The following is a 22,442-nucleotide window of genomic DNA, read 5'->3' as shown; positions in this document are numbered from 1 at the left end:
GTTGCAGATGTCAGTCATCTTTACCCCTAAACACTTTTATTAATACATACCCATTTCATAAGTTTAATTTCAGTTACTGTATCTCAGTTTACCAAAGTTCTTTTTGGTTCTTTAAAAATCAGTTTTATAATGACATGTCTTCATTATGGTTTTTATTCTTCTATCTGATTAATAGTCTTATTTAGGTGGTTCTGTTCCTTTGAGACTGTTTTTTTTTTAATTTGAACTTGTTTTTTGTATGTTTATTTTTAAAGGTTATCTTCAGGTTGGCTTTTTTTTTCTGGAGGAATTCTGTGTGTTCTACACTGAGCAGATGTCCCTACATGTTTTTCTCCTTGTTGCCTCCAGGTTTCTACAGGTTTTGTGAGCTCGGGATTAATTTTGTGGTTAGTTACTCAGTCTGGGATTTACCGATCATAGTGGCAAGGTCATTTTGGATGCCATAGCTTCACATGGCTTAGGCCTGAGATTTTGATTTCTTTTAGAGGACTTTTTTCCTATCCAAAGCCCCAAGATGTTTCACGCTTTCCTCTTGCTTCTCTGAACTGGTGGGTAGAGTTTTTCTAGAACCTTTTATTGGACTGTGTAATACTCTGAGGATCTTGGCTTTATGTCAGCATCTCAGTTCTAACTCCCTGCCTTGCTCAGGGAGTATAAGAGGCAGAGAACAGAAATGTTGTGTTGCCATGTGGGCAATTTAAACTTCAGTCTCCGATGTTTGGGTCTCTACTCAAATTCTCCTTTCGGCAGCCGTGGCATTAGCCTGTTAACCTCATTCTACTGCTCTAGCTTGGATGCACATCCTTGGCATTAGGGACTATCACCCACTCTCCCCCAACCCTTTCCCTTTCTTCCTTCCCCCTCTCTGTTTCCCCCTCTCTCATGTTTGGCTATGTACTTTGCATGTGGATGTGTTTCGTTTTACTCAAATATCCTCTGTGTTAATAAAGGAATTGTCCATTCAGTTTAACCCAATATGTTATAAGACTGCCTGTTGTTATTATCACTGCTATTTAGGTGGTTTTTATTTTTGGCTCTCAATAATAATACTGTAGTAAACAGCTTTGCATTTACATCCATGTTGCACATATTTTTCTTTATTTCTTCAGGATAAACTTCCAGATGTAGAATTGCTAGGTCAGAGACTGTACCTTCTTAAGCCTTTGAAACATCATGCCAAGTTTACCTTCCCAGTATCAGTGCATGAGAATTGTCTATTGCCTCCCCTGTCATCAACATTGGGTTGATTCTTTTTTTTTAACATCTTTATTGGAGTATAATTGCTTTACACTGGTGTGTTAGTTTCTGCTTTATAACAAAGCGAGTCAGCTATACGTATACGTATATCCCCATATTTCCTCCCTCTTGCATCTCCCTCCCACCCTCCCTATCCCACCCCTCTAGGTGGTCACAAAGCACCGAGCTGATCTCCCTGTGTTATGTGGCTGCTTCCCACTAGCTATCTATTTTACATTTGGTAGTGCATATATGTCCATGCCACTCTCTCACTTTGTCCCAGCTTACCCTTCCCCCTCCCCGTGTCCTCAAGTCCATTCTCTACGTCTACATCTTTATTCCTGTCCTGCCCCTAGGTTCTTATGGAACAGGTTAGAAAGCCCAGAGATAAACCCACGCACATATGGTCACCTTATTTTTGATAAAGGAGGCAAGAATATACAATGGAGAAAAGACAGCCTCTTCAATTAGTGCTGCTGGGAAAACTGGACAGCTACATGTAAAAGAATGAAATTAGGACGCTCCCTAAAACCATATACAAAAATAAAATCAAAATGGATTAAAGACCTAAATGTAAGGGTTGATCCTTTTTATTCTTAGAGCTAAAGTTATTTATATTCCAGTAGCCTTAGGTTATTCAGCTAATTAAGAAAATTTAGCTTTTTTCTCCTTTAAAATAGTTTTAAAGTTTTCCATTTTGTTCAAGTTATAATAATGCTTCTTTTTCGTGTTAGATGAGAAGTAGACAAAGAGGGTGGTTTATGAAGACAGTATTTATGGGCTTAATTATGAAACACTTCCAGCATGAATTGAAATGTTTGACAGACCAGCCAACAGATGCCTTCAATACAGCATTTCAATGTTGCCACTGGTACTAATATGCACACCAGAGCAGCTAACGTTTGAATATTGTTAAAGCTGCAGTTTGGTTCATGAGAAGTGTGTGCATCTAAATTGAAACCCCATTAGTTTTCACTCTTTAAAAATGGTTTTAACAGTCTGTTGGAGTTTGTTTTTAATTAAAACTACTCCTGCTAATACTGTGAGCAGTTTTTAAGGTGAACTCCAGTCCTTTAAAATAGCTTAATTTCAAAACTGAAATCAGAGTTGGCTGTAACTGACAATCTACCTGAACAAGTAATTTCTTTCCTTAGTTCTCAGTTCCAAATTGTAGTGAGGTAAACGAAGATAATTATTTTAAACTTTATTTCCCACCAGACATATTGTAATTGCATGTTAGGTAGTGTTGGGATTAAAGGCAAAAATACTGCATTTTGAATATATATCCCTGCCTCGCCAGAGTCTTTGAAAGTAAAACAAATAAAATATAATTTCTCAAATTTGAGCGTTCCTTGGCAAAAGTATTTGGTTAGGCTTGGGATCTGATAAGAAAGTTTTTCCATTCTTCCTTTATCATTGAGCTGTGTGCAAATCAGCGAAAAAGAGATGGAAGCATTTTGGATTCAAAATATTATTTACAAGTGTGCTGGGACATTGCCTAGGGTACTTTTAATAAGACTCACAATAAACAATATAAAGCTTTTCTTATTTAACTATTTATCCTTTCTGACCACAAATATTCAGAAATATTATAGGTATAAGAAAGAGACTCTCATTTTCCTGCTTAGGGTCAGTTTTTGGCCTCATTTTTAATCGTTGAGAAATTTTTCAGAAACAATTGCATACCGTGTTGATAGTGTTCTTATCTCACCCTGACCCTTTGACCCAAATAGGGAAGGCTGTGAAGGCTGCAGTTACACAGTGTATATTGGAAATGAGTTTTTTGTTTGTTTTTGTCTTTATAGAAATTTGTGACCTGATAGGCTCATGCTTCATAACAGCAGGAAGCTACAAGATGATGAGTAGAGCACATATTCTCTACCGCCCCTCTCATCTGTTAACAGAAAATTTTTCCACAGACAATTTACTGACCTAGTAGGCTTTTATTCAGTGATTCATCAATCAGGCAGCATTCAGTCTACAGATGGAAAGGAGCTCCAAAGAGCTGTAGAAGACGAGAGATTTTTATAGACCAAAGTAAGCAGGAGCAAGGAAGGGGGCATTTGCTGATTAATTAAAGCAGGGTTACTTTCCTTGTAAGGAGCAAAGGGAAGCCTAGGAGCCAGGTCAGGTAACGTGTGCTGAGCAGGCAAACACTGCTTGGTTGACCTAAGCCCGCTTTTTCTGGGAGAACCCAACATAGAAACAGTTAAGTTTTGGTTTGCCGATGTGGGTAACGTGAGCGACTCCATCTTAGGCCCAACCTGGTTACTTTAACGCATCAAAAATTATGTTGAATGACAAGGTATAGGAAAAAAAAGTCATATTGTACCTGGAAATACTGGACCGGATAATTTAAGGAATGCCTAGAAGTTGATAACAGATGGAATCAAACTGATAGATGACTAAGAGCAGAGAAAATCACAGTCCAAACATATGAAAAAGAAGAAGCTATTGCCATGATAAGCCTATTTTATCCCAGTGAAACTCCAGAGAAATTACAAACTGAGATTCAGTAAAGGTAAAAAACATGTGGGGCTCATGGCCCATGATCAGTGATAATTAATGAATATGTAAGAGGTGGACAGTTGGAACCAGTCCTGCCTCCTGTACATCCCAAGAGATTATCAGTGAGAGTGTTTGTCCCCAGGATAAAGGCCTGAGAAATACTTCATAAACAAAGTGAGACGTTTATTGAGGACTTCTGCCATGACTGTGTCTTGACTGTAGATCTTGGGTTGGACACCTTTTTCTGTGCAGGATGGAATAGTAAAGATTTTAGTCTTTATGGGCTTTGTAATCTCTTTCACAACCACTCCTCTCTGCTATTGGAGCAGGAAAGAAGCCATAGGCAATTGTTAACCGAATGGGCATGCTGAGTTGCAATCAGACTTTATTTATAAGAACAGGTGGTGGGCCATACTTGGCTCATTACCTGTAGTCTACCAAGTCCTGTTCTAGAGGAAACAGCAGAACAGATCCTGAAGTCACTCAAGATCCCCGCAATAAGTGGAGGTAACAAAAGAAGAGATTTGTTACCCATATAGGCCATGAGTCCAGTCTGATCCATTAACTCAAGCGTTGGTTCTTTGAACAGATCAAACACTGACAAAGATTTGCAGTTCAGAGGAGCCAGCAGAAACAATAAAGGCATAGGGAAAAGAAAAATCTCTTGTACGACAAAGAGATTCTTTTAGAAGACTGTACAACACTACATGTGATTTTATACTAATAGTTAAGTTGAAAATCTAAATTAAATGGATAATTTTCTATGAACACTGTTTCTAAGATTAATTCAAAATGAGGTGGAAAACTTGAGTAGACCAGTAACCACACAAATGATAGAAATGGTAAGAAAGTTTAAATTTAAAGATAGGTACCTTGTAAATAGAGCCCTGTTCCAATGGTTTCTTTAATTTCTCTGAACAGTGTTTTCTGTAGTTTTCAATGCAGAGGTCTTATACATTTCTTGCTAGATTTATTTTTAGATAATTGATATGTTTTGATGCTGTAAACATATGCTAATTAATTTTAAATTTTCTAATGTTTGTGGCTGGTATACAGAAATATATTGATGTTTTAATATTTACCTGTGTCTTGAGACTTTGCCACATTTGCTTGCTAGTTGTAGTAGGTTTTTGTTTTTTTTTTTAGTATAGTTTCACAGGCTTTCTATGTACATGAATATACCATCTGTAAATAATGACAGTTTTACTTCTGACCTTCCATTCTCTTTTGCCATTTATTTCCTTTTCTTGAGTCATTGAATTGGCTACGACCTTGAATATAATGTTACATAGAAGTAATCCCACTCTTAGGGAAGAACAATGTTTTACCATTAAGTACGATAGTAGTTCTAGATTTTTGTAGATGACCTTTCTCAAATAGAGGGGAATACCTTCTATTACTACACACTGAGAATTCTTATTTTGAAGAGGAGTTGAACTTTTTCAAGTCTGCTGAGATACTCTTGTGGTTTTTCTCTTTTATTCTGTTACTAAGGTGAATTTTTGAATGCCAAGGCAACTTTGCATTTATGATGTGTTACCATTTATAGATGTATATATTTTTTGCTGGATTCTATTTGCTAATTTGTCCAGAAATTCTGCATTTATATTCATAAGGGACATTTATCTGTAGTTTTCTTTTATTATAATATCTTTGCCAGTTTGGGGATGAGGATTATGCCCCTTAAAAGGAATTGGAAAGTATTGCATTTTCATGTATTTTGTGAAAGAGATTATTATAAAAATCACTGGTAGTGCTATCTGGGCTTGGGGTTTTCTTTCTTTATAAATTGATTTCTTTTATGTACATGCTGTTGTGTAGCTTTTCTGGTTTCTTTTTTTCTTGTGTCAGTTTTTGGAATTTCTGTTTTTCAAGATATTTACCCATTTTTTCCAAGTCCGGGTTTGGCAAGTTACAGCCATCTGGCCAAATCTGGCCCGGTGCCTGTGTGTTTGGTAGTTTTCAGGCTTCACTGGCTAAGTGGTGTCATTGCACTAGAGACCATGTACCCCTCAAAGCCCTTTACAGGAAACGGTCATCCACCCCTGATCTGCGTTTTCAAACTTACTGATGTGAGTTGGTCTTCCTATATCGACATTATCCTTAGCACATCTGGAGGGTCTGGCATCGTGTCCCCCTTTCATTCCTGGTGTTGGTGATTTGTGTTTTCTCTCCTTTATTTGTAATCAGATTTTCTATGTGTTTATCAATTTTATTTAAGTTTTCAAAAAACTAATCTTGGATTTTGTTGATTTTCTCTACTGTTCGTTTTGTATTTCACTGAATTCTGCTTTATCTTGATTACTTCCTTTCATCTACTTACTTTGAGTTTAATTTGCCTCTCTTTTTCAAGTTTCTTAAGGTGGGAGCTTTGATTATCAATTCTTATACCTTTTTCTTTTCTCACATAGCATCTGAAAGAAACTTGATAACTTGATGAAGATTATCTACCAGAAACCTACAGAGAAAATCATGCTTAAAAGTGAAACATTAGCATCATTTCCATTAATGTCAGGAATGGGGTTATTATGCTCACTGCCTCTGACATACATCACTCAATATTGTGCGGGTTTTCGCAATATGACTGAAGGAGAAGTAGGAAACGAACAGTGCAAAGGGAGGCGGTAAACCGAGATCCCACAACCCATGACCTGATAGTGTCAGAGAGTGTGGGACCTAGTCTCTTTGGCAATTTTCTTTGTTCTAGCTGAAATGAAAATCCATTGTTTCTGATACTGCTTAAGTTGAAACATTGATGGGTTTCGGGATTAGAGATCTTGTTACTATTGTTAAGAGACCCAGAGAGCATTACTTCTGTGTATGTCCAGATGGAAAGAGGTTGAGGGTTCTGGTAGCTGACTCCCAAAGTGCTGTAGTAGTTACCTTGTAATGTTCACTTCAGTTTGCTGAGCTGAGGACTACACGCTCCAGATCTTAACATTTCTACTGAGGGGCGCTTGCGGCTTCTTTGCTGCTGTGGCTTGGGTGTGCCTAAGATGGGAAATCTGCCATGCCTTGATCCTGGTAAAATTGCAGTGCTTCTGCTACTACAAGGAAAATGTTCTTTCTGTGTAGCCTTATTTAACCTATAGTATTTAGGGACATGTCTCTTTAAGTTCACAGACATAGCCTCTTTATACCATACTGCCGTAGGAGCTGGGTGAGGACAAAATTGAGAATCAACCACCATTATGTATCGGGAACCAGCCCTTCTTTCTGACCTTGAGTATGTTACTGTGTATGCCTGACACCTTCCTTCATGGTGAGCACACCATCGTCCCACCAAGCAAGCTGGTCCTCTTTGGAAGAACGCTGTGGTGTCTTAGACATTTGTAACATATAAACCTCAGTGATCAAGATTCATGTAACTTTCTTGGGAATTGTTTCCATGTTTATCTAAACATGAGAATTTATAGGAGGGGGATGCCTAGTTACCTCTTTCCATGCACCAGAATCATTAGAGGTCAACTCTTGTCTGGCCAAGGTGTTCTGTTAATGAATATGTTATCCACATGGGAAACTTTTGGGTTTATAAAATATACAATAAAATCCTAGAATCCTGTACTACATCGTGACTCCACCATTTATAACTGTGTGATCTTGGGCAAATTACCCCGTATTCTCATACATAAAATGAGAATAATAATAGTACCTTCCCCACAGAGTTATTGTGATGATTAAATTAGAAATATGTGTATGTATTTATACATGAAGATAGATATTATACACACACATACTATATATATATACATACACATGTACACATATATAATAATGCTTTTTAGATATGTTAGCTAGTAAGTGCTCAATAAATGTTAGTTCTTATTATCTGCTGATGCCATCAGAGAGGAACTAGATCAATGGCAATGGGGCTGGTGTTCTGCCCTCTGCACCGTCCTCTTGTTAAAATGGAAGGATGGCCTCTGACCATCTGGAGCCTTGTCTCCATCTGTGCGTTGGGTCTCGTCCGCAGGATTTCCGTGACTTCCTTCTCTACTGTGTCTTCAAATTCTTCCACTGGCTCATTCCCATCAGCAATTAAACATCCCCATCTCTCACATTGCTTAAAAACAATACAACCACCAAAAAGTATTCCTTGATGTCACACCTCCTTCCATTTCCTACTCTGTCGCTGGAACTTATATTATAACCAAGCCTTTTTTTTTTTTTTTTTTTTTTTTTTTTTTGCGGTACGCGGGCCTCTCACTGTTGTGGCCTCTCCCATTGCAGAGCGCAGGCTCCGGACGCGCAGGCTCAGCGGCCATGGCTCACGGGCCCAGCAGCTCCGCAGCATGTGGGATCTTCCCGGACTGGGACACGAACCCGTGTCGCCTGCATCCGCAGGCGGACTCTCAACCACTGCGCCACCAGGGAAGCCCATAACCAAGCTTTTTGAACTAAATATCTATACTTACTCATTACATTTTTTCATCCTCATCTCTCTCCAAGAACCATTTCTAATCACTTGACTGAGTATATTTCTGTTTTTTTAACGTTAGAAATACTTCCTTTTCAAATGCCCTCTTCCCTTATATTCATCTTTATTTGAATTCCACTTTTCCACGTACTTCTTGGGTTATTCTTCAGTTTTCTTTCCTTGTTCCTCTTCCTCCTCCTGCCTCTTAACTGTTCCTTGTGGCTCTGACTTAGATCCCTTTTTCTTTCCACCACACCACATATCCCTGGCTAATCTCATCTGCCCTTATGGCTGCTCAGTTTCTATTGTAATATGCTGGTGACTTTGACCTCCAGCTCAGACCTTTCTCTTGAAGTGGAGTCAGGGGCATATTGGACTTGTCCACTGGAAATTTGACAGGCACGTCCAGCGTAGAACATTCAAAATACATTTACTTTTCTCAAACCCGCTTCTTCAGTGCTTCCCAAGTTCATTAAAAAACACCAACACTCTTCACCAGTTGCTCAGACTAGAAGCCCATTTGACTCCTCTTTCACCTGATACCCGGCCAACCACCAAGTCTCTTCAGTTGCCCTAAATATATTTATTCTTACTGTTTCCTTCGCTACTTTGTTAATAACCTAGTCCCAGCTACTCTTCTCTTGCCATGAATGTAGCATCCTCTTCTCTGGTCTTTTTTCTCCAATCCTGTTTCCCTCCAATTAATCATACTAGAGGCAGAGAAATCTTTTAGAAACACACATCCGATTATCACCCCACCTCCCTAAACCCTTCACCAGTGTCCTCTTGCCCTTGAATTGAAGTTCAGACCCTCAGAAAGTTGGCCCAGCCCTGCGTGTTTGGGACCCTGCTTCCCTCTACAGCATCCTTACATACCTGGTCTGCCTCTCCGTTTCCCTCTCACCATCCCAGACTTCTTTCAGTTCCCTCCCAGGGCCACCTGCCATATCCTGAGCTGCTTCCTGTGGCTTAAACACTGCCTCCCTGGGTGGGAAACCCCTAAACTCTCTACAGCCTAAATCGTACTCACTCTTTAGTTCTCACCATAAATACTCTTTCCTGTAAAATGTCTTTCCAAGCTCTCGATTAAGCAAGGTCCTATTTCTGTGTGCTGTCATAGTACTTTTGTACTTGCCCTAGCAAAACAATTGTAATTATTTATCTGCATTCCTCATTGACCTATAAGCTCTGGAAACAGTAACCACGTTAGTGTTGTGTGATTGAGGGGATGAGAGAACAAAATGTTGTTCAGGTGTGTATTATTGCTGTCATTCATTTCTTCCTTTGTTTATTCATACGAGTGTTTCCTGAGGACATGCTTTGTGCTGGCTGCTATGCTACATGTGGGAGTGTAGTGTTGAATAAGACAGATAAGGACCTTGCTCCTTGAGAGCTTACAGTCAAGCAGAGGAGACAAACAGTAAACAATGAAGTAAATAAGTGAATGATAAGATACTAGTAAGAACCATGAAGAAAATAAATTAGGAACATGTAGAATAACTGGGTAGGTGGAAATAGGATGGCCAAGGAAGGCTGATCTGAGGAGGTGAACTTAAACTAAGACTTGAATAATGAGAGGAGGCCAGCTCTACAAAGATCAGAGGGAAAATGCCTCCACACAGGTGAAACAGTCTCTGTGACCTTGAAGCAGCCATGATGGAGAAACAAAGAGAAGGCCAGGATGGTTGGAGTGATGTCAGGTGGGAAAAGAGTGATGGGAGGTCATGGAAGGCTTTGTGTTCATGGATAGGAGTTTGGACTGTAAGTGAAGGTAGGCTTCTTTCGGGTTCAAGATACACCGTACATACGCTCCAGCTAAACCAGGGTGTACCGGGAAAAGAGCCACTTGAGTTTCAGAGGTATGTTTTTGACCTGAGACAAACATCCTTGATCCAGTGGAAAATCATGTGACGTTTCTTTAATCAAGGGCAAGAATAAGTGCTGATTACATGATAAGGTATATATTTCTTAAAAGCTGCTGAGGAACATTTTATATATGTCACAGGCCATAAACTTGTATGCAGTTACAATATGAATGTATAGTAATTGCTGCCTGATGCCACTGTCCAAATGATAGATATTTTATAACTACTAGTTTTGTGTGTGTGCGGGTACAGAATTTTATTACTTAGAAAAGAGCATCATTGTTTAATCAAGTTTGATCTTGAGAGACAGTGTAAGATCCCCAACATATAATGCTGTCCAGATAATGTTGATGAGCTGTATTTTTAATCATCTGTCACTTGACAGAACTTCTGTAAAAAAGGAATCAATAATGGAGAAGTCACAGGGAAGCTCACACAAGACATTGCTTGTGAAAGCACTTGAAAAATGTTCTTAAGAGACATAAAATATTATTACTGTTGTTACAACCAACCCTTTCTAACCAAGTACTGGTACTGGTGTAAGATTTGTGACTCTTAAGACTGGATATCTTGACCGAGATAGAAAATATCCAATGCCGAAGTACCTTCTTTCTAACCCACATGCCTGTAAATTTTGTTGAGAAACTTACATGTGCATATGCTATTCCTGTTCATTCAGTCATCTACTCAGTACTCAAGCATGCATTGAGCACCTGCTTTTCAGTTTTGTTTGTTTGTTTTTTGGCTGTGTTGGGTCTTTGTTGCTGCGCGTGGGCTTTCTCTAGTTGCCGTGAGTGGGTGCTACTGTTCGTTGTGGTGCGCAGGTTTCTCATTGCGGTGGCTCCTCTTGTTGCAGAGCAGGACTCTAGGCGCACGGGCTTGAGTAGTTGCAGCATGCGGGCCCTAGAGCACGCAGGCTTCAGTAGTTGCAGTGCACGGGCTCAGTAGTTGTGGCACACGGGCTTAGTTGCTCCGCGGCATGTGGGATCTTCCCGGATCAGGGCTCGAACCCGTGTCCCCTGCATTGGCAGGTGGTTTCTTAACCACTTCACCACCAGGGAAGTCTCTGAGCACCTACTTTTCAACAGCTAGTGGCTTTGGGGACAAAGCACTCAGCTAGATGCAGACCTTGCCCTCATGGAACCGAAAATCATGATGAACACTGAACACGGCATACATGAAATAATAATCGCCTCTGCTTTTCTTCTCATGTAACTACATTTTATAGATAGATGTAGGATATTGAAAGTAGAATATACAACAACAGCTATAAGGCTGTTGTATATGCTGAATGTCTAAAGTATGTATTTTTTATTCCTTTGAACCACTCATTCATTGTGTTTGATTTTAAGTCTCTCTGGAATACTTTCTGCATAACTACCATTTGTCCAACTTGAAAGTGGTGGGTGGATTGATCTTGTGGAGGCTGGTACGGGAAATCTATGCGATGTGATCAGTAAGAACTCAGGCTCTGAAGTCAGAGTGTCTGGATTTGAATTCCCCCTGCCCTGTTTAGCAAGTGTGGTTAACATGCCTACGAGTCAATTTTCTCATCTGCAAAATGAGGATAATAGATTGTTGTGAAGATGACATGAGGTGATGCAGACAATACTCCTAGGTAGTGCCGGGCACGTTGTAGACTCTGATTTAATGTGAATTGTGCATGCGGTGGTTATGCCATCCTGCCTGCCTTCTCCATGCTTACTGTAACTATAGAATCTTCTCCAGTGCAGCTGCACAGCCGCCTCTGGGCAGTCTGCATTGTTTGGTGTTTTCTGGAATGTGGTACTAGTACTATAGGGAATATGTTTGTGACAGTAGGTACAAAGGTTTGAGAGCCTTTGATGATACGATATATTCGCTTGCAACCAGTTCTTTCAGGATCTAACAGTTTGTCATTGACTATCCTTTGCAGAACTAAACAGGAAAGGGGACAGTATAGTTTTACAATATGATACCCTGGAATAAGGCAGAATTTTGTTGTTTGTTGTTAATAAGCTTTGAGTAAGACAGGAATGTTTTATGTAAATAAGCATGCTAACAAAATGACCACCTAAGAGTATCCTTCAGAACTTTCTGGCCACAATTAACAGTAAGATATATTTTATATCAGATGAAGTTTACACACATACGTATACACTCCAGTATGAAACTGAAATAAACTCTCACAAAACATTACATATTCTTACTACTGTAGTGCAGCATTTTTATTTCTTTCTATTCCATGTCATTCCATTCCATTGCATTCCTTTCCATTCTAGGAAAAGAGACCAGTAGTTTGAAAACTGTTGATCTCAGAAATTGGTGGGCAAGACAATTCTTGTTTAGACAAGAATAGGGGTATGAATAAGAATTAAGTGGGTTAGTCATCACCTGTACTGTTGAAATCTTTTCTCAGTTATCATCCTATATCCCATGCAAAAACACACGAACAAAACCCAAAACCAACCAAACAAAACAGCGCTTGGTATTTAGTTCTTCTTATACTTTGACAGACATTAACTCAGTTTGATCTTTTAAAATTTTGCAGTCATTTCTCTTCCAGCAAAGTTGCAGACCAGATCGTGGTTACCTGGAGAGTGAGTTCAGTGCAGCCAAGAAACTTTGCTTCTCCCTCTGGCTTTGTCATTACCTCCGGGTTGACCTGTCTTCTCTGAGTCTCAGCTCAGAAGGCGGAGGGGGGGGAGGGGCAGTAATAATATTTATTCTATTTAAATTAAGTAATTTAATTAAATTCCTCCCTCCTGCTCCTACCCCCAGGGTGGTTTGACAGCCAGCTGGGACGATGTATTTGAAATAGTTTTGTAAACTAAAGGGACTTTTACAAATATAAAGACTGTTGAGCTGTAAGGTTCTGTATTTGTAACTATTACCTCCTTTAAAAAATATGCCTTCTAGATTTCTCAGTTGAATACACTGATTGCACTTCTGCTGGGAGAACTTCTACCTGGAGACAGGCAGAAGATCATGACAATTTGTACCATAGATGTCCATGCCAGAGATGTGGTGGCAAAACTTATTTCTCAGAAGGCAAGTTATTTGTAGAAATTTCATGTGTTTTTCGCTGTTTCCTAAAAGTGGTATTTATTATCAAGAGTACTTCTAAGAAAGTCATTTTTTTTAAGGTTGTATATTTTAATTAGTCCTAAGAAGCTGAGTGCATTTACTTTGGGTATTTTTTATTTGGGTTAGCGAATATATTATCCTCATGAGAGTTATCCCAAGTGATATTCCAAAGGGTTTGGCCAAGTCAGGAGCCTCTAATTCAGATCATCCAAAAATTAAGTCAGGATGGAGGAACCACAGGAAGTCACGTGTTCATTTCCCTGTCTTGCGGCTTCTCTACACATAATTATCCATTGGCCTGTGATAACCACCACTGTGGCTTATCCAGCCAGGAGCAGTAAGATTGTGTACGACCTAAACCATCTCTGTGTGCTTTTGATTATTTTCCTTTTGAAGAAAGAGAAATGTTGGCCACCCCTTGTCTTTTCCATTCAAAGCTAAATTACTTTCTTTAAGGAAGTTATTTTCTAATCCTTTCAGTGTAACCTTCTTATCTCTTTAAAAAGTCCACGTGTCTCTTAGATACCGGCAGTGTTTAATGCGGAAGGAGAATCTCTCACCCTTTTTCCAAAATACAGTGCTACTTAAATACACTGTTCGCTTGTCTAGTGAACAAAATTGACATACCATGCCCATAACCTACTTCTTCCAAATCCCTTTTGTTTTTTGAGGGTGGCATTTCCTTTCACAATTTGAATGCATGCTTGTATTGTGAGATGTTTGCTGTTGTTTTTCTAGTTCCTTCTCAACTTATTAAGATCAAAGTGAATTTTAATTCTCTTCACAAAGTGCTAGCAAATGCTTCCTTATGTAAGCAAAAAGTTAAAAAAAAAAACTTCTTGATCCAGGTTGAGGACCATCAGTGAAGAATGTTGCTTAATTGCTAATCTGAAACTGATCCTTGCAAAACACCATTACCATGTATTCTCATTTTGATGATGAGCCATTGATAACTACTCTTTGAATATGACCTTGCATATTTTATTATGTTTTATCAGTGGTGATTTGCTTGCAGCAGGATAAATTTTGATTTAAAATATGTTCTTTATTTTGTACTTAAAGAGGTAGAGACTGTCTAATTCCTGCTCATTTGGTATGCATAAATATGCAATGTCGAGACTTATGTAGATATCAGACAAATGAGTAGATAATAATTTTGGTAACTTCCAGTGATTCCTAAGAAACCCTTGGGTCAATTGGATTTTGAAAGAGACTGGAATTATTTTTTCAAACTGGGAAAATAATAGATAGAATTGAGCAAAATAAGAAGGAATAGCAACGAAAAAACCACTGTTGTTTGGTTTAATGAAAAATGACCTGGAAATCTCTACTAAAAGCAGAACAGTTTGAGAATGGACTTGGTTGAAAGGATAGTTTATTTATACCTCTAACATGCAGAAATAATGGATTATGTGCTATTTCAATACAGAGTGTATTTTTCCATCTGATTTCAGTAATAATGAATATAAAGTCACAAAAGTGATCAAATCACCTGGGGTGATTCATAAAAGGGGAAAAAGCATTGCTTCAACAAATTGATGTTGTTTTACAGTAATAGGCTTCTTAAAATGAAGACGTTTATTACACACGTATTTCTGATTAAGTATTCAACCATCTACATGCAATTACAATTTGCAGTAGCATATAAGAGACTTACCTTTTGTGAGATTTTTTAAGAGTAAAATGCGACTCAACCGAGTTGATTAGATTAATAGGTTACATTTGTGGCCTTAAAACTATCAGCGTCCCGTGTGTGATCATCATGTGATGTTTTTAGGTCGTCACTCCCCACGCTTTTGCTTGGCGCTCTCAACTTCGTCACCGGTGGGAGGACACCCAGAAACATTGCCTCGTTAATATTTGTGATGCCCAGTTGCAGTACTTCTATGAGTATTTAGGAAACAGCCCTCGACTAGTGATCACTCCTCTAACTGACAGGTAACAATGATAAGTTGGAGTTAGATGGGAAAAACCAAGCCAAAAGTTCCCCAGCATGGGTAAAGATGTCTGAGATTGAAAATAAAGGACTGTGAGAAAATGATGAACAAATTGCGAAACTGCATGAAAGCAGAATGTAAATGCACTAATTGAGTGACATAGCAAATGTTGGTGTTAGAGACACGTTAAAGAGAACCAGATTAGAAAAGCAGAATTACAGATGCTATGTGGTATCCACATCATGAAATCATGAGCAGTTAATATGGCTCAGGGCAGCATCTTTGATCTCGGAGTCCATTCTCTCTGGTTATTTATGGCTAACACCCTGTTATTAGAAGTGTAAAAACTGCCTCCCTTTATTAGAAGTGTAAAAACGGGAACTGCCTGTATTGAATTCATTTTTGAAGGATTACATACAGGGAAAGGAAGAAAAGAACAGAAATGATTCCATCAGATACAGTACTTCTGAAGCACTGTGCTGAGAACTGTCCCAGTGTCAAGCAGGTAGGGTTCCTGCTCTCTCAGAGCACACTTTCTAGGGGAGTATGGTGTGTGAGTGGCTGGGAATGAAGAGGAACAGTAAACAAATTAACAAAGTTGTGTTAGGTGGTAATATATGGTGTGACAAAAATAAAACAGGATGATAGGTTAGAAAGCATCTTGAAGGGAGAGCCTGCTATAGGTTGTATGAGAGGACATTTGAGCCAAGACCCAAATGATAACAAGGAGCCAGCTATGCACACATCCTGGGCCAGAAAGTTACAGGCAAAGACAAGTACAAAGTTTCTAAGATGGAAAGGAGCTTGGCAGGTTCAAGGGGTAGACACAGAGCCCAGTGTGGCTCAAGCCTGTCAAGGGAGCAAGAGATTCTTAAACGTTCGTTGCCACTTGACTCCACACGGTCAGAATGTTGTAGAGGTAAGGATATGTCACATTGACGTGAGATTCTTTGTTTGTATTCCAACCTCTGCTGAATTATTTGGTGAGAGAAAGCATATTTAGTCCTTGGTATTCATGAAAGAGAAATCACACCTCAAGATCATGTGCGTATTCCCAGTTATCCAGTTGCCACGATGCCGTATACTTTATCTGGGAATGGAAGGGCAGACGGTTGCAAGTCTGTCTGGCGAGCTGGGTAGTGGTGGCCCTGGGAGGCTGATGGATTTCCCTCACTAGCTTTGTGATCTTTCTTGCACACACTAATCTGCTCGTGATGTTGTCCTTGATAAATCGTATGGCTTCTGCAATTGTTTCTCTAATTCAGTTCCCTTTAACTCGTCTCTAACTAAAAGTCAGCGTTCACTATCTTAATTAGTTAATTTATGTACTGCTTTCAGGGTGAGAGATTAAACTTTGTAGCTTGACAAAATCGCTTGAAGAGTCAAAACTGCAAATGCCAGAGTCTGCTGTATACGTGCCCTTGCACATAGAGAAGGGGGTGGGGAGAGGCACAGCGTACAGGAGAAATGGGGAAGAGGCATTTTTTAAAATTACCGGTGTGTGAGGCCAATAGCTTATTAACTTTTTAATTTAAAGATCACTATGTGGTTTATTTGGAAGTTAAAAGGAAGATGAATGTTCCTTTTATAGAGTGAATAGGGCTGTATAAGATGTTCGCACTAGGTACATTTCTTTCCCATTTCATTCTTTGGATTGTTTACTAATTGTTTACATTAACACGATGCTGCCTTTCAAACACTTTAACTACGTCTTGTTTGATGCCAACCTTCCCCTTGTGTGGTAGACTAGACAGAGAGCATTTCCTTCTCCCCTATGTGGGAAGGTTCAGAGAACCAAGTCAACCAAGCTTGTAATTGAGAGACTTGGGCTGGAACACAGGTGGATTGGTTTGGGGGTGCTAAGCTGCTGTTCCAGAGAGACCCAGAATATAAGTCCTTCGATAACATGGCAGCTGGGGCCTCAGTTGTGTGACATTCCCGAGGAGGATGGTCCAGCTGTATAGGCTTCTGGGTGGCCGACATGCTGCACGTGGTTTGCACATTTGTTTCAGCCAGTGGGAAAGGGGAAAACGTCTCAAAGGAGGCATCCCAGGGTTAGCACACTAGTTTCAGTACATAGCACGTTGGCTGGAGCTTGGTCACTTGACTGCTCCTGGCTGGAAGGCAGGGAGGAAACGTGGTCTGCAGCATATAGGTGGTCCTATGTCAGGCAAAACTTGGAACCACAAGAAAAGATTAATAGGGGATAGTCTGCACCATAAAAAGTGCTATAATTCCTAGTCCAGGGGTCTTTCAATTCCATATTCATTGTAAGATGCTCTGAAACGTGATGGCTGTAAAATACAGAAACACTCTCCATTTCCATAAGTAACTGTTTCTATCTGCATGGTACTTCGAATTTTTTAAGGCATTTACCTTTGGCCTTCTTAGCAGTCCATTGCCGTCACCACTTGGGCACCGTGTTGGGTTGGCTTTCTTAATAAAGTCCTACAATAAACCTCATTTCATGGAGGAGAAAACTGAGGCATGTTGATGTCAGAAATGTAATTTAAGATTATCTGATGAGTGGCAGAGTAGACACTAGTCCTGGGTCTTCCGTGTGTGTGTCTTCCCACTAGATCCACTGTCCGTACTAAGACAAAAATAATTCATGAGTCTGCAGAAACCTCATGTTAGGTCCTCACCGTTTATTAGTTTTCCTTCTTTTACAAGTATTAAATTCTGTCTTTGCATAATTTTCCTCAGTCTAAGAACCTCTGAATCTTTCCTGCAAAAATAAGTATTATCATAATCTAAACACACGTAGCGACACGTTCAAAATGAATTCCTGAATACATTTTAACATAATAAATTGTTATCTTTGTTATATTTGCTTTTTACAGTGAAATAGGTATCTATTATTTGCATACTCTGTATGTTTACATATCTCATCTCAATGTATTTATTAAATAACAGTTTAATGCAGTTAGTGTTTCATTCATTCATCATCCAAGATACCTATTTTTCTTTTATAAACAGTAGTTTGAGATGTCTGCCATATTAATAATATGTTTACCTAGAAATATCAGAAATTCAAGGGCATTGCAAATTAAGTGTCATTTGTATTCAAATATGCAGCTCTTAGGAAATGAGACAAATAAAGCAGTACGTTCTTCTCTGTTACTTTTAAACAGCCAAACTAAAATTAAATTTGATATTATCCTGACTCTTACCATGAACGAATCAGAGATGTGTCAGTATTTTGTGTTACAACCAGATTCTTAGACCATGACTTCTTAAACTTTAAAAAATATTGGATTGTCCCTTACATCTTCTAGGAATCTCATAGAAGATCGTAATATTTGTGTTTTCTTTTGCTTAAAGGTGTTACATTACTTTAACTCAGTCACTTCATCTCACCATGAGTGGGGCTCCCGCTGGCCCGGCTGGTACAGGGAAAACAGAAACCACCAAAGATCTTGGCCGTGCCCTGGGCATGGTGGTTTATGTATTCAACTGTTCTGAGCAAATGGACTACAAAGTAAGTTAGTTATAAAATGATACATCCTAACAATATTATTCCTGACCTGGAATGTGTCAAACTAATAGCTAAAAACCCTTTTCTGTTACATTCTTAATGCCTCACTCCATCATTAAGTCCATAGGAAATATCTATAAGGGATTGGTGCAGACAGGAGCTTGGGGCTGCTTTGACGAGTTCAATCGAATTTCTGTGGAAGTTCTCTCCGTGGTGGCAGTACAAGTGAAGATGATACACGATGCCATCAGAAACAGGAAGAAGAGGTGAGCGGCGTGTAGCTTCTTCCTGTTCTTACAAGTAGAAGAAGAACCTTAGAGCAATGCAGGAGACCTCATCTCCACAGTCTCCAGCTGCCTCTTCCTGTCCCAGGAGATGGATAAAATGAGAGAGACTGGTTAATTGTGAAGAATTATTTTGAATAACCTCCTGTGTTTTAGCCGCGTTTTTTAAGTGTTCATTACAACAAAGGTGTATCGCATACTTTAATCGGTGGAAGAATAAGCACCCTCTACAACACGAAATCCAGTTATCAGTTCTCAGTCCTGATCTTACTTGACCTTCAGCAGCACTTGACACAGTCACTCCCTCCCTTCTGTGTGACACGCTTTCTTCACATCGGTTCCAGGACTCTACATCCTCCCGGTTTTCTCCCACCCTCAGGGCTGCTCCTTTGCCGATTTCTTCTCATCTATGAAATGGGGAGAAGTACAGTACCCACCTTATGGATTACAGTGAGAAGTAAATGCAGAACGCTTGGGCAAGTGCCTGACACATAGCACCATGTCAGTGTTAGCTATTATTTTTTATTGTTATTTCCTGACCTATTAATGTTGAATGTCACAGGCCTCAATCTTCAGGTGTCTTCTTTTCTCTATCTCTACTTGTTCCCTTGGTCATTTCATTTAGTCACGTGGCTTTCAATACCATATTGATGGTGCTGGCTACCAGCTGCCCAGACCTCCTTTCTGTGATATCTAGACTTACATATACAATGTCAGCAGTTGTCTTGGGGCATCTGAAGACTCCATTTGATGTCTCATTGGCCTCTCATATTTAATATAGCCAAAGTCGAAATCCTGGCCTTTCCACTAACGCTTGCTTTGTTAGTTGCCCTGTCCCAGTAGAATACACCCCCACATTCTTCCAGTTATTCAGGCCAAAACATTTCCAGATGGAGCTAGAACCTAATCGCTTCCCTACTTGGTGCCGCACTCTGAAAGACAAAACATGGTGCTTAGGGTTTGATGGCTTCATTTGAGAAATCAGTATTATAATACCCAGTTGTGGTTTTCTTTGTAACATTTTTGTATACAGTGAAATCTCATGTATCTGGCCTACCCATTGACTCCCATTTCTTAGGGTATTTTGCTCAGTTAGCTGTCTTATCCATAAGAACGTGTCAGTCTCCCATCAGGGGAAGATCATCCAGCCCTTTCAAACTGTGAACCTATTACAGGAGCTTGCAGTTATTGTAGATACATCTGGGTATTTCTGCCTTCTAGAAAAATTCTCAGTCCTTCCACCACATGGCTCTGGGAAACCAGTTTCCTGTGACCAGACGTCTGCTGCCTTAACTACCCCTGATCTAATGTCATGTTACAGAAGTTAGATTCTTCGCCTTTGATCCCCAGACATACTTGATTTAGCTTTTAGTCAAAATCTTCTTATTTGATGTAACCCAGGTGCCTTTGAGGTCATCCTTTCTTACGGAGATTGAGATAACTGATCAATGCAAGGATTTCTGAAAATTTCCAACCATGCTTCTCAACAGTCTCCATGTCTGCACGTATGTGAGTTGTACCTGTTCATCATCATGCTAGCCCATGTGCAAACTGCTAGGCTCCTTCATGAGTTCATGAGTTTTATTACATTCTCTTTCCACTCAAGAATTTAAAAGATGGGACAGTGCCTCACCCACAAAGCTTTCCAGCATCTTGCTGGCTCTGCCCCCTTGAGGTCCATGCCTCTGGCTTATGGCTGTCCCTGCTCTGTTTAGTGGAAGAGTGCTCAGCTACCCTGCTGCCCTAGCCACCTGCCAGGCCTGTTTGCCTTCCCCAGCCTGATACTCTGAGAATGAAGATTTCTCCATTCTTACCTTGACTAAACACAATCCACCTTCTCTTCATTGTCAAGCATCTAAGAAACTCTTAGTCCTAAAAGCTGTGGCTGTCTCTTTTCCCTCCCTAGTCCGTGTTGGAGGCCCAGCTCCTTAACCGCTTTAGCCCTCCCCTTTCTCAACAGGAGAACGCCTTCTGTTTGTCTCATTTCCCTCCATTTGGAAGTTTCCTTCCACATGTCCTTCAGTTTGGCTCCTACTGCCCTTTACCGTTCCATTGCCCTGGCCATCAACAGGCTAATGGCCCTTTCAAAGCTTTCTGAAAATCCTTCACTGCTTCTCCAATACCTTCAAGTCATGACAATAGGCATAGTCATAGCTAACATCTGTTGAGTATTTACCAGGCCCTAGGCACTGTACTCTTAGCCATTTATATACATAATCTCTTTTAATCCTCATGTAATCCAATAAGGTAGGTAATATCATTATCCTCCATGCTTTTTCTTTTTTATTAGATGAGGGAATGGAATATGCATAAAGTGATATAGCTGGTCTCTGAATGCTCCCAGTCTGGCCCCAGAGCTAGCTGTCACAAGCACCACACTAATCTACCTCTCAGTGGTGGTCAGTAGATATTTGTTGACTAAATGGGAGGGAAGGAGAGATGGAGGGTGAGCAAATGGACAATATAACAACAGAACAAGGAGTCCCTTTTTTCTCTTAGCATGGACATTCTGCATCTGTACGGTATCCCATTCAAGAAACTGCAGCCCATGTTGAAGGCAAAAATGGCATCACCTTTCATTAACTGTTAAAGTAGTCAAGTCCTCATTTTTATATTCTAGCATACTGCAGCCATGCTAAAACACAAAGGAATACTTGCCATACTTGTAATTCCTTTGGGGGAAGGGAATGTATTTTTAATAAACATTCTTCAAAATATGTATGCTTATGAATTTTAAAGAAAATTACACAGCATAAACAGCTTCCTAATAATAATTTGCATTTTGCATTGGTTTGCATTTGTCAATGTGCATTCATATTCAGTGAACACATTTAATTCCATCAACATTCTTTTTCTGGTAGATTTGTATTTCTTGGGGAAGCTATCACACTGAAGCCATCAGTTGGAATATTTATTACTATGAACCCAGGATATGCTGGTCGAACCGAATTACCGGAAAATCTCAAAGCTCTTTTCAGGCAAGTGTTATGCTTTGTGGGTTAGCATCTGGAGCACTCATGTCACCTAACGTTGCTGGTTTGCACTGTTAAATGATTTGTTTTTACTTGGGAATTTCTGTGGAAAACCCTTTATTATATCTTTGGGATCCCTTTATAGAGAGAACTTTCACCATGATAAATTAATTCTTTTGAAATATGAAACCAGGACTGAAAATCATTCCTTAAAAGTTACATAGTACGTTTGAACATTTAATACTAGCTCTTTTGTCATGATATTTTTATTATAAATATAATCTTCACAAACTACAGAATATTTGGAAAATACGGAAACGAATAAAGTTACCACTTTACCACCCAGAAGTAATGATCGTTGTATTTTTATCTAGTCTCTTATAATTCCTGTTCTATGAGGTTAAGATATTAGGTTAGGTTTTCATTAATTCTCATTTAATATGTTGACATAAGTAGTTTGTCATATTGTTGAAAATTCTCTGGAAATACCATTTTTTGTAGCTCCAAACTGGTCTCTCCCAGGGCCCCTCCATAATTCTCTTAACCACCCCCTGTTGTCTGACGTGGAGGGCTTGTGTTTTTCTTTTCAGTTTTTTATGATCATAAAGTAGCCAGCCGTACACATCCCTCCACATGAAGTGTTATCCTTATTTCAGGTTATTACCCAGAATAGATTCCT

At 39.5% G+C, this 22,442-nt stretch overlaps 1 protein-coding gene across 1 annotated transcript in view; it reads left to right on the top strand.

Moving 5' to 3' along the window:
- Positions 1 to 22,442, top strand: part of LOC137228695 (dynein axonemal heavy chain 11-like) — a 62,573-nt gene that overhangs the window by 36,552 nt on the left and 3,579 nt on the right. Inside the window, exons 9-13 of the mRNA XM_067745588.1 lie at positions 12,925 to 13,056; positions 14,870 to 15,030; positions 18,354 to 18,510; positions 18,628 to 18,773; positions 21,653 to 21,769. Of these exons, the coding sequence (XP_067601689.1) occupies positions 12,925 to 13,056; positions 14,870 to 15,030; positions 18,354 to 18,510; positions 18,628 to 18,773; positions 21,653 to 21,769 (713 nt within the window). The remainder of the gene's footprint in view (positions 1 to 12,924; positions 13,057 to 14,869; positions 15,031 to 18,353; positions 18,511 to 18,627; positions 18,774 to 21,652; positions 21,770 to 22,442) is intronic.

This window comes from Pseudorca crassidens, chromosome 8 (genome assembly GCF_039906515.1).
Source record: "Pseudorca crassidens isolate mPseCra1 chromosome 8, mPseCra1.hap1, whole genome shotgun sequence".
Taxonomy (NCBI): Eukaryota; Metazoa; Chordata; class Mammalia; order Artiodactyla; family Delphinidae; genus Pseudorca; species Pseudorca crassidens.
This window is presented reverse-complemented; position numbering and strand designations above follow the sequence as displayed.